This window comes from Sinocyclocheilus anshuiensis, unplaced genomic scaffold (assembly GCF_001515605.1).
Source record: "Sinocyclocheilus anshuiensis isolate Anshui unplaced genomic scaffold, SAMN03320099.WGS_v1.1 scaffold284, whole genome shotgun sequence".
Taxonomy (NCBI): domain Eukaryota; kingdom Metazoa; phylum Chordata; class Actinopteri; order Cypriniformes; family Cyprinidae; genus Sinocyclocheilus; species Sinocyclocheilus anshuiensis.
The window spans coordinates 1,059,218-1,072,088 of NW_015554266.1; the positions used below are offsets into that span (position 1 = coordinate 1,059,218).

Consider the following 12,871-nt stretch of genomic DNA (forward strand, 5'->3'; position numbering starts at 1 on the left):
TTATTCCCATGATCAAAGCTGAATTTTCAGAATCATTACTCCAGTCTTCAGTGTCACGTGATCCTTTAGAAATCATTCTAATATGCTGATTTGCTGCTCAAAAAACATTTCTGATTATTGTCAATGTTGAAAACAGTTGTGCTGCATCATTTTTATTTTTTTTTTGTGGAAACCCTGATTCTTTGAAAAAAGAAAATTCAAAAGAACAACATTGAAATAGATTTTTTTCGTAACATTATCAGTGTCTTATCTGTAACTTTTGATTAGCCTTATTAGCTTAATGTGTCCTTGCTCAATAAAAGTATATAAAAAACCCACCTTTGACTGTTAGTGTATGAGTATGGCACACTCACCGTGGTTTAGGACTCCCTCCTCCAGCAGCACCTGCCACATCCCTACAGCCTGAACACGAGAGTGAACACAGGAAGTGTGCTGCATCAGCCAATCAACGAGCTCCATGCCCATACAGCACTGCCTACACACACACACACACAGAATACAGGTAATCCATTGAACCACTCAACACAGGGATCAGTCTTTAATGACTTAAAATAAAATTATTAACTATAAAAGATAAGAATATAATAAATTGTATAAATAATTTATAAGAAAATGATATAATAATGAATACAGCACATAGTGCTGGGCGGTATACCGGTTCATACCGAATACCGGTGTTTATTTTTGTTATGATATGAACTTTTAAAATACCGCAATACCGGTGTATGTCGCTTAAACTACGTTCGGAACGTGTCACTGTGGTGAGGGCACAGCTGTATGTGTTACTAAGCGTGAAAGTTCAGAAACTGAAGCTGTAGAACTAATAGTTGGAAGATTTCGCCAGTGCTGTCCCGTGAACGCGAGGTCTGACTTTCCCAGAGAGGTGTCTCTCTTGGCGTCTGTTCTGTGCAGTGAGCGGCAGAGAAGCAGTGCATTCAGCCGTACCGCAGCCGATTCGTCAATAAATGAGTACAAAACAGCGTTTCCTAGCACCTGTCGCTCACTGATTGTTTGGAATTATAAATATGAGCGTAGTTCGTCTGTTAATATCAAATGCACTTTTTTGTTTGTTGTTTTTTTTTAGTTTGTTACTCAGACGCAGGCAGTGCGCTGCATGAGACAAAAAAGTAATATAGCCAAAACAACTGCATAGCCACAATATTCACTCATCATGACAGTAAAATAGGGCATTCTAAGTCAATATACTGCAGTATTTCCTCTCTCAATCAGTAGAAAATATGGTTAACACCCGGTCATGCATGAAAATAAAAATACCGTCATGTACCGTGAAACCGGTATAATTTTGAAAAATACCGTGATATAAATTTTTGGTCATACCACCCAGCACTAACAGCACATCATAATTAATCCAATAATAATAATAATGGCATTTACAATTATTATTATTATTATTATTATTATTATGTCTTACTATACACTTACTACACTTACCTGTATGTTTTAAGGTGGTACTTCCTGTCTCTGATCATGTGAGGTGCTCTGGACAGGATGGTGTTTCGTAACACTTTACCGGCCCGCAGGATCTTTTCTGACGGCACCTGAGAGACAAACAGAGAGAAAGAGACGGGCATAAACCACTCTATACATAACACATAATGTATAATGTCACACAACTCAACACTGTGACTGACAGCTGTCAGACTGATAACAGGATGGCTGTAATACCTGAGTAATGGATTCAGGGTGAAGTTTGCTGGGACTCTGAATGAATGATTTCTGGAAAACATTCATGAAAAAGGATGGGGATGAGGTGGATGCGGGACCTTTAGGTTTATTCTTTAGTCTTTTGTTAACCTTTATACAACACAGTGAAATATTGGCAGACAGTTTTACTGTATATTGCTGCTGGGTGACAGAGTAAACTGTAAAACTCTTCAATAATAAATGACTGCTTTCTGTGAAATATTCAGCCAGACTGACTCCATATATAAGGTAAAATGCATAGTGAGCAATATCATAACATCTCATTTGCTGAGGCATGACCTTTCTATAAAAAATTTACAATATCAGGACTCCACTAGCTTTGAATGATAGTTTAGTGCAGGAGATTCAATAATTAAATGTCACCCTCTATTTAAAAAAATTAAACATGACATAAAATTGTGATACTTGGAAAGCAACATTTGCACATTTTCTACAGCATGGGGAAAAGACAAATAAATAAACTCCATGTTTACCCTTAATTTCTATTTTCACACAATCATGTTACCTATTCATTCATTCAATCAATCAATCAATCATTCATTCATTCGTTTGATTATTCATTCGTTTGTTTGATCATTCATTCATCCATTCATTCATTTACTTGAACCTTTATACCTTTATGATTTCATTAATATATTCATTTAATTACTGTTTCTTTCACGTGCCACAAAATTTTGGCAAGTAAATATTGGTTGCAAACCTGCTTTGATTACTCCTTTGAAAGTGAAAATTTGTCATAACAAACCCACTATCATTAATATCAGAACAAATGTCATCACGAGCAGCTTGTGTAGAATTCTGCTGATGTCCAGCTACTCTCTTCTCATATTACATAATAATGCATGTGATCGTGTCATACTGCAGTGTTTCTCAGTGCTTCGGGCAGCAGGCACGTCTGGGGCTCTGCTTTCCCTCCTGCCGCTGGTCCAGGGCCAGTGTGCTGCATTTTTAACCAAACCGTTTACATTATTCATGACCATCCTCAACCAGACTGTACATCTACAGCAACACACGACCCACAATCAAACTCCACAGTGATTATTACTAGACACACTTCACACTGCTTCTATCAATCTGTCAATGTGTTTCTGTGATGTATGAGTCTTAGGTGCAGTTTTGCCAGCAAAAATATCACACTATAGTGTGAGCAAATAGTAAGAATGGCGCCACACACGGCCGCCTCAGTGCTTGGCTCTCCAGTGTTTGTACTGTTTTTGTTCGTTTTTCCTGTTTTTTGTTTGATCTTATATATATATATATATAATGAAAACACGCTTCCAGAACTCAGAACTTCTTCCCAGTTCAAAAAGACCATTAACTGAAACGAAGAAGTAAAAATATCTCAAAATCATTTAAATTCCAAACAAACACATTCTGTCGGCAGTCCAGCCAAGCTTCTCTAATGCAGAGCTTAACTCACGCAGAACAGACTGTGAGCAGTGTTAACAGTGAACTCATCCAAGCTCGAATCAATTTACGCGTGTCAGCTGAGCTCTTCAGCATCTTACAGCATGATTTGCACACTTCCTTCATTACATAACGATTCTGTACATCCTGAGACGGATTCTGCCTTCTGTTAACCAAAGCCACAAACACACTTAAGTGAATAAAAACGACACCATTATGCAACTCGCAGAGACTCTGCTGTGGCCAATATTGATCGCCTGCCTATTTGGATGCATCTATAGAGAATAAAAAAAAGAAAACGGAAGAACTTGTAGCAGTAAAAATGACAGACACGCTAGCTGTCTGAGCAGTGGACGGGAAATGACCCGAGAGGTCAGAGGAACAGGAACACAAACACAGAAATGAGAAAGAGAGGATGCCAGAGCTGCCCAGTTGGTTTTACATTTCAAACAAATGTATTCTTGTTCTGTCGAGGAGATGGTGGGAAGGAAGGATGTAGTTATATCAGAACTGACGCAAACAGGAGAAATAACAAGAATCAAACTCTCTCTGCTCATTAGGTGAGTCAAGCACCGTCTAAGATGGACCTCAAGGAACTTCTCATGAACAGACTAGGAGAAATTCATTTCCTGTGCACATTTTTGGACATTGTTTATTTACAAAAGAGAAGCTGAAGTTGTTTCATTATTAGTTTTATCTCCTGGTGTCAGGCATGAAGACAGTTTGTATCAGATTTAACAGTACGTTCATAAAATCAAAGGTTCCAAAGGTGTGGAATAATTTTTTAATTCTTAAAAAGAACCATTATATCTTAGTGTGAAGAACTACAGAACTTTCGACTATAAAGAAGCGTTTGTGGAATGGAAAGGTTCTATGGATGTTAAAGGTAGATGCCAAAAAAGAACCTTTATTATAGTACTAGATTATTCTCAAACCACTTCAAAATAAGGGCAAACAGGACATCTTATGTTGTCAAAAAGAGGTTTTATGCAGATAAAATTGAGCATGCACAGTCCTACACAGCGATAATGTAATATATACCTTGGTCAGTGTAGCACCATATTTAATTTTTGACAAGAATGAAAACAAGGCTGTGAGGGATAGATGCACAGTGTCTTGCATGCTAATAAGTAACTAGTTAAGAGTGAAAAGTGTTCCCTACTCTTAAGTGTTTCCCATATTTTTAAGATGTTTTATTGTCCTGTTATTGTGCTTTCTGGAGCTCAACAGCACTCAAGACATGAGGGTGAGTAAATGAGGATGACAGACTTTTCATGACAGATACTGACCTCAGATGGTCACGATTTTGGACAGAAGAGTGAACATGTGGCCTGACTGAAGAGATGAAAGAGACATAAGATTAAAACAAACCTTATTTAAGTGTTTGGATGATGATCCGGGAGAACTGTTGTTCGGATTGTCTTTGTCAGGCATTCCTTGTGAACAAATACAAAACAATCAAATTTGTGATAAATACAAAAGATAAATATTGAGCAGCATCATTTAGTCAAGGCAAGAGTAAAATGTATCGAAGATACAGATTCAACAGAAGTGATAGTTAAGTAAGAAGATTAAATATAGTGTGTAAAGTCTTCATGGGGCTGCAGGATGTGTGTAATCTTCAGTGATGGATCCTGAGGGGCTGCGGGGAGCATTGCACACACTACAAAAGCTTTCTCCTTCAGGAACAATAACTCCAGCACATCACTATTTATATACATTGAGAACATCCGACACTTACTGAACTACACACATCAGCATAGAAATCTCAGACAAAAAGAACAATTTTAAAAGTTTAAAACATGCTAGTTCACTTAAAATGATTTTATACAGCACCTTATCAGTAAAAAATAAAAATAAAAGCCTCTTCTTATCAAGAGCGGATCGCAATGTGCCAAGCTTGATTATGCAGAAGCACAAACGAAGAATAAGAGTTCCAGCAGAAGGGAATGAAAGACATACAGTACACTACTGGTCAAAACTTCAGGGTCAGTAAGTTTTTATTTTTAATAAATTGAGTTTTATTAAGCAAAACATGCATTAAATTGATTAATGTGACTGTAAAGACACATATAATGTTGCAAAATATTTCTATTTCAAATAAATGCTGTTCTTTTGAACTGTCCATTCATCAAAGAATCCTGAAAAAAATCTTAAGCAGCACAACTGTTTTCAACATTGATAGTGATCAGAAATGTTTCTTGAGCAACAAATCAGCATATTATTATAATTCTGAAGGATTGTGTGAGTCTGAAGACTGGAGTAATGATGCTGATAATGCAGCTTTGAACACAGGAATAAATTACATTTTAAGATATATTCAAATACAAAACAGTTATTTAAATTGGAATAACATTTCACAATATTACTGTTTTTTTCTGTATTTTTTGATAATAAATAAATGCAGCTTTGGTGAGAATAAGAGACATGAAAACATGAGAAAATCTTACCGACACCAAACTTTTGGTGTATGTTTTGGTATTGTTCTCACAAAAAGCTACTGTATGACTTCAGAGGACATTTAACAAGCACATACGTTACTGTATATGATACTTTCAATCAGATTTTTGCTTGAATTTTTACAGACCTTCATCACAATATGCTTTAGTTTTATGGGGAAAAAAAAAGAGTTCAGAAATGCGGCAAAACTTATCTTCTGTGCTCCACAGAAGAATGAAAGTCGCACATGTGTGGAACAAAAAAATACAGCAGAATTATCATTGTTGGGTGAACAAAGCCAAGTGTTTGTACTTACTGTCAGCATTTGGGCCGCTCTCCATAACACCATAGGGAGGGACCAGCAGACCAGCCATACACTGACGATAATTCTGAAAGATACAAACACTCCAGTCACATACAAGACGTGGCACAGAGACACTGAAAAGAAACCAAGAAATTAATAAATTACTTAAAATACATAAATAAAATAATGTTAACATGAAACTAAATTTGACCCCAATTACTAGGTACGTTACTCCTGGTCTTTTCGTGCAAGCTTCATCAGTAATTCCAAATCAGTTATTTAAAAAAAAAAATTTGTCTTCTCAGCCTTTCAGCAAAACTTTCCTTTTTTTCTTGCTTCACAAATGTTACTTTTTCAGCCCTTCTCTGCTAATCACTTGCTATACAGAAACATTTCTTATGATCCAATCAACTCCTAATGGATAAAATCAAGTCCTGTCCTATTTTTTGGTTGGATATCCCATTTCATTTCAGAACGTGGAGGTAAATGGATTGTGAAAAACATTTCTTATGGGTAAAAGAGTTGGTCATATATGAATAATATATGCAGACACACACGAACACACACACACACATTTACTCAGTGATGTAAAAGCTATAAGAGACATCACTAACATGAGCTTTGAGTAACGGTACACATTATACACACATGAAAAACACCATAAACCTCGTCCCCCAGCTGAGTCTGCTTCCTCTCAAGGTTTTTTTCTTTAGTGCCTAAACATCCAATGAAATTTCTTGCCATAGCCACCTAAAATCTAGTTTAGCTTTAGAGTTGCAGCCCAGAACGATGGACTCATCTGAGCACAAATAAGAAAAGCAGTTCCAGAGGAAGAGTTTGGAGTGCCGTCTGTAATCTCTTTAATCAGCTCTGACTGCAGATCAGAAAGGATTACGCTGGATTAAATCAATATTTCTGAATCAAAGATCAGACGGCACACACAGGTCACACAGAGCTTATGATATACACACACTTAAAACATTTCAAATACTATCACAGGTACCACCTCTTATAGTATACAGTTCACCGGTAGTCTTTCATACTATATGCAATGCATTTTTATACCTTCACCATACATGTCTTAATTAATATAAAAACGCTAACTTCGCAATGTTAAAGATAATAGACTTAAAAAGACTTTAAAAAGAGTGCTTATTACAGAAATAACCATTTAAAAGAATATACTGAAGTGTGAACTGAATGTAACATTTTTGGACCCTTAATTACCTGTTAATTCAATTTAAATGAAATTTTATTATTGTTTAAACGTTTATTAAATACTGTACATTTTTGACCCACTTGAGTAGGACTTAAGTACATTTTATATGTAATTTGATATTTAATTCTATTGTCTTTGAAATATGGATACTAAGTGTAATGAGTGTAGAACTGAATACAGACGAGCATTTATAGTAAATTCAAATCTACTTTTATGTCATTTCTATTGAAAATTGTATGTCATGCATTTAAGTATATTTGTAATTACACATTTCAAATAAAGATGCATTTTACTACATTTAATATAAATATAAACTATAAATGTAATATTGAATAACACTATAATTCTAATAAAGTCTTTTACATGTGCTTTAGTATATTACTCAACAGTTTAAAATGTGCACTTCTTTAAAGCATGACAACAGATAATTAACAATGAGTCAGAGTTGGGATCCCTGTGCAGCTTTATTAATAAGTACTCAAAAACTAATAGGTAGAGTTCAATCACCCGTGAAATGGTAATGGTAATGTGACCCATGGAATTAGGAAGGTCAGTGACGAAATCTATGGCAATGTGTGACCAAGGGCTTTGTGGGACCGGTAATGGTTGTAGCAGTCCAGCAGTTAGTTGTCGGGAAGATTTAGGGATATTACAGGTAGGGCAGTCATGAATGAAGGTGATAGTATCTGACTGTAAAGTGGGCCACCAGAAGCGACTGGAAAGAAATTGGATGGTGTTGGCGATACCGGGATGGCCGGAGCTGGGGGAAGAGTGGACCCATTGAATGACCCGTTGAATGAATGAATCGTTCCTTCAGATGTTGAAAGGCCTTTAAGGCTGCTGGAGACCAGGATAAGTGTTGCGTGCCCCCCCCCTTGCTGCAATAGTGCTGAAATTCTTGATAAAGCATCTGTAGAATTTAGCGAACCCCTGTAGTTCCTTGATTGAGGAGGGCTGAGGCCACTTCAGTACTGCCTGAATCCACAGCGACTCCCTCTGAGCTGATGATGTAGCCGAGGAAGGAGACAGCAGGCTGATGAAATTCACACTTTGCTTTGGCGTACAATTGATGTGATATCAGACGTTGCAGTACAGATCTTACATGTTGGACATGAGCATCAAAGGAATACAAAGCAATATAAACTATGACCCATCGATTTAGCATGTCTCGGAACACGTCGTTGATGAAGGCTTGGAAGACTGAAGGACTACTGACCGCCCGAACGGCATAACCAAGTATTCATAGTGCCTTGATGTGGTGGAGAATGCCAGTTTCCATTTGTCACCCTCACGGATTCGAATGAGATTGTATGCACTGCGGAGGTTGAGCTTGGTGAAATACTTGGCGGTGCTGAACTGCTCAAGGGCTGCTGGAACCAGAGAAAATAGGTAATGGAACTCGATGCAAGGACATAGTCCCCCATCCTTCTTCCTTATGAAGAAAAACCCGGAAGAAGCCGGAGAGGTAGAAGGTCGGATGAAACCCTTAGCCAGCTCCTCTTCAATGTAAGATTTCATGGACTCTGATTCCAGTTGTGATAATGGAAAGATTCTGCCCTTAGGAGGTGTTGTGCTGGGTAGGAAATCAATGGCACAGTCACTAGAGCAATGAGGTGGAAGTTGAGAAGCCTTATTCTTACTGAAAGCCTCGGCCAGGTTGTTATATTCTGGTGGGAGACTGGGAATGGAAGAGGGTTCCAATAGAACATCGCCAACGTGCACAGTTTTTGGGGAATAGTTTGAACACACTGTTGGAGACAGCTGTCGGACAGACGGGGTTATCTGTTTCTCAGTCCATGAAATTTGTGGATCATGCATTTGTAGCCAGGGAAGTCCAAGAATCACGGGGTTCTGAGGTGACTGAACGAGGAATAGACGAATGGACTCTGCACTTAGGAGAGCCATCGGATTTCTCAGGAAAAGCCAGGCGAGGACTGGCATTGGCGGAGGTTGATGTGGAAGTAGTCGGTAAAGGATTAGGAGGTGGCATGCTCGTCTCAGACAAGGGGAGACGGAAGGATTGCAGTAAAATGAAATGTTAGCCACAGCAAAACAAGACTCCACAATGAGTGAGAGATTGAGAGCTGCTTAAATAGTGCCGGGAATGAGGTGCAGGTGTGCAGGTAATCAGTCCCACGCACAGCGTTGTGGGAATTGAAGTCCGGAGAATGGTCAGTACTCAGGTGACGGAGCCCTCTGGTGGTGATCGGAGGGAGCCACAGAGGCTTGATTTGTGACAAGATCATTAAAACATAATGATTTAAATTGTATTGTACTTTATTGATTTATTGATTGTACTTTAAATCGTTTTTTACGTTATTACAAAGTGCACTATAAAAAGTGCACCTATAGTGTATTTAATGAAATAAAAGGCCACTATAGTGAACTTAAAAAGATGTTTTCATTAATTTTATATTTGCAAGTATTTTTTAATGTACTTTTGAAACATGATAGGTTCATTAAAAGAGCACATTCAACACAATTAAGCACACTTCTTTTCCACAAAGGATAAAACATTTCACCAAATTTGGGGTTGAAAGGATCTAATTTAGTCATGTTTCCAGTGTTCTACAATAGCAAGTTATTAAGAAATATTACTGTATTTATTGTTTTTTTTTCCCTTTCTTGAATATATATTTTTTTTCTTTAAAAAATATGTTGCAGAAAATAGGATGATAATAAGAGAGCACACAGTCGAGGTTCCTCAACATTTCAATTAACATCTATAACTGACATCAAATTCTACAGACAGATGGACAGATAGGGCCGTTGGGCGAGGCACTTAACCTTGGATTTCTCTGGAGGAGAACACTTTATACTGCTTTGGACAAAAAGCATCTGCTAGTTATAGAGACACAAGAGAGATTAGTGCCCAATTAGTGCAGAAAGTCCAGCTCGTCCTGCTCATCCATAATGTATTTAAGATCCCACCACATGCAGAGGTTTCACACATCCCCAAAGACGCTATTCAATATGTCAATACATTTAATTAATATCTGTTTTGATCCATCAAACCTAATACAGAACTGAAGATGTTATACATCACTGTCTCTTTATAAAGGATTCAGAATTAAGAACATGCAATAAAACACAGTAGCTATTGAGTTGATAAATATCATTATATAGACAAAACGTGACAGAATAAGCTGATTTTATCACTCTCAAAGCTGAAAGTTTTAGTAATGGGAGGTGCCAATAAATGAAGCTCAGTGACTAATGACAGAGGCAGCCTGAGCCATTAACCAGGACACCTGGGACAGTTAATGTGGCCTTTCTGTGCCACAGATGTGAGTGTCTGGCTCTCTGGGGAGTGGACATCTCTCTGAGAGAGGACAAGTCATTATCTCTGACTGATGCATCCCATAAATCACACAAACCGAACCTTATATGTCATTATGTATCGATAAATAACACAACACTGAACACAGCAGTCAGAGGGTGAGTGTGCACGATGGGCCCCAAAATCTGTATGGACACTTAAAGGGACAGTTCACCCAAAAATGAAATTTCCATCTCCATTTTCTCAGAATATATCTCACAGACTGATATGAGGAATAAATGATTACAGATTTTCATGCAACAACATTCAGACGTGTCAAATTGTGCCTTCAGAGTCCAAATGCTTCTTGAGGCCATGTTCTGAAATATTATGTACTGTATGGCAATTAGCAATCTCATGTGACGTGTCAAACCCCAATCACAATCAGCAATCCCTTGTGAAAACGAAGTGCACTTAATTTTGTTGTTGTGTTCTTCTAATCTTAATATTACATTTTTACAAAAACTGTACTTGCCGATAATGTAATATGGATTAAATAAAAGGCCACTTAAAAAGTGTACTTAAAAACAACACACTCTCATGACTGATTCTTTTAACACACTTTTAAAAAGTGCACTTTCTAATAATGTCAAATTAAAAGTTAAACTTTAAAGTACATTTTACATTTATCATAAATGCTGGTCAGTACATTCAGCAGTATTTTAACCATATTTCAAAGACAATATAAATAAATAACTATTAAGTAATTATGTACTTTAGTCATACTTAAGTGGGTCCAGATAAGTGCATTTAACATAATTTAAACAATAATACATTTTCATTTAATTGCAGTTAAGTGTGTGAAAACATTCCATTCAGTTTGCACTTAACTTTTCATAAGGGATAACATGGTGAAATGACTCTAGCGTTCAAATAAATGTATTTTCCAGTCATCTAACAGGCATTTCTTTATCTCTGGAAAGGAACCACTCACGTTATACAGCTCCAGTACATCTGACAGTTCAGTGCAGAGCGCTAATTGGAAATGACTCTGCCTCTGTCATGTTTCTATTGTATTTGTAATGATTTATCTTTGTATGGTAATCAGTCGTACAGCACAAAGCTCTCCTGAGGAGAATTATATTTAATGATGATAAAGACAGCTGACAGTATGTAAAGCTCATTATTCCACTGGTCGTCAAATGGGCTCCTGAATAGTTGTGTGAAAGCAGCAGTGTTGACAGGCCCACAAAAAAATGTCACATTTCTGTACCAATTTTATAGAATATATGAAGAATTTCTATACTGTACTTTAAACCTGGTTAAATGGAACTGAGAGTACTGTATGCTTATCAAATTAGCCAAAATATTCAGCATTATAAATACACAAGTGGCGAGAGAGATGTGTATAGAATTGTGAATGACTGTAAAACACAGTCTTTTTTTGTATTTTTTGCAGATACAGATTGTGTGCTGAAGTACACTGCACAAGGTCAGAGGTTACAATTCAGCAAGTACAGTCTTTTAGGTCAGAGCCATAGACTAGTGGGTGTCGCTCCAACGTGTGGTACAACTGTCTCTTCTGCTACTGTCCTGTGCTTCAAAGGTGAAAAAGCCCAAAAATGTAATTAAAATGTCTTTTAGGACTGATGAGCTGAACATGGGGCGCTATTATGATTTTAGCAGTTTCCATGGTGATTTTTTGGAGAGAATCTTTCTGAAGCAGTCTGTATCTTCACATGTGTTAAGTTCTGTATGAGGCGGGTGATAAAGGTTATTAGAGTGTCGTGTCATGCAGAGTCAACTATAAGTAAGCTATTCAAAGGATGAGTTCTTATAAAGAATGTAATTTTTTTTTCTAAATTTGATTAGTCACTCCTGCACAGCGGAACAAACCTTTACATGAACATTAAATCCTTATAGATGTTTTAATATACAGTATATGAACGTACTGTATAGTAGAATAATGTAGACTATAAAGATTTCATTGGATTATTGTATTTATGAGTGCAGAATGAAAGTTCAACTCCATTCACTAATTTTTAGCTTAATGCATTACACATCACAATTAAGAAACACAAACATTTAAAGGGATAGTGGAACATCAAATGAAAAATTGGTGTTTATCTGCTTACCCCCAGGGCATCCAAGATGTAGGTGACTTTGTTTCTTCAGTAGAACACAAACAAAGATTTTTAACTCAAACCGTTGCAGTCTGTCAGTCATATAATGTAAGTGGATGGGAATCACGGCTTTGAGAGTCAAAAAAACATACACAAACAAAACCAAATGAAACCCTGCGGCTCGTGACGATACATTGATGTGTAAAGACACGAAACGATCAGTCTGTGCAAGAAACTGAACAGTATTTATATCGTTTTTTACCTCTGATTTACTGCAATGTCCGAACTGCCCTGAGCGAGTGCGTTCTTAACAGCCATCGCGTGATGCGTCTTCCTTCTTCTTACTTTGCGGCGAATCGCAGACTTATAAGTGCATTACCGCCACCTATCTCTCA

General features: G+C 37.2%; 1 protein-coding gene across 1 annotated transcript in view; it reads right to left on the reverse strand.

The window, feature by feature from the left end:
• LOC107671325 (rap guanine nucleotide exchange factor 4-like) overlaps positions 1-12,871 on the reverse strand; it is a 74,548-nt gene that overhangs the window by 21,854 nt on the left and 39,823 nt on the right. The window contains exons 5-9 of the mRNA XM_016464219.1: positions 5,888-5,960; positions 4,504-4,568; positions 1,687-1,737; positions 1,453-1,559; positions 354-475 (exon numbers count right to left, since the gene is read on the reverse strand). Coding sequence (XP_016319705.1) covers positions 354-475; positions 1,453-1,559; positions 1,687-1,737; positions 4,504-4,568; positions 5,888-5,960 — 418 coding nt within the window. The remainder of the gene's footprint in view (positions 1-353; positions 476-1,452; positions 1,560-1,686; positions 1,738-4,503; positions 4,569-5,887; positions 5,961-12,871) is intronic.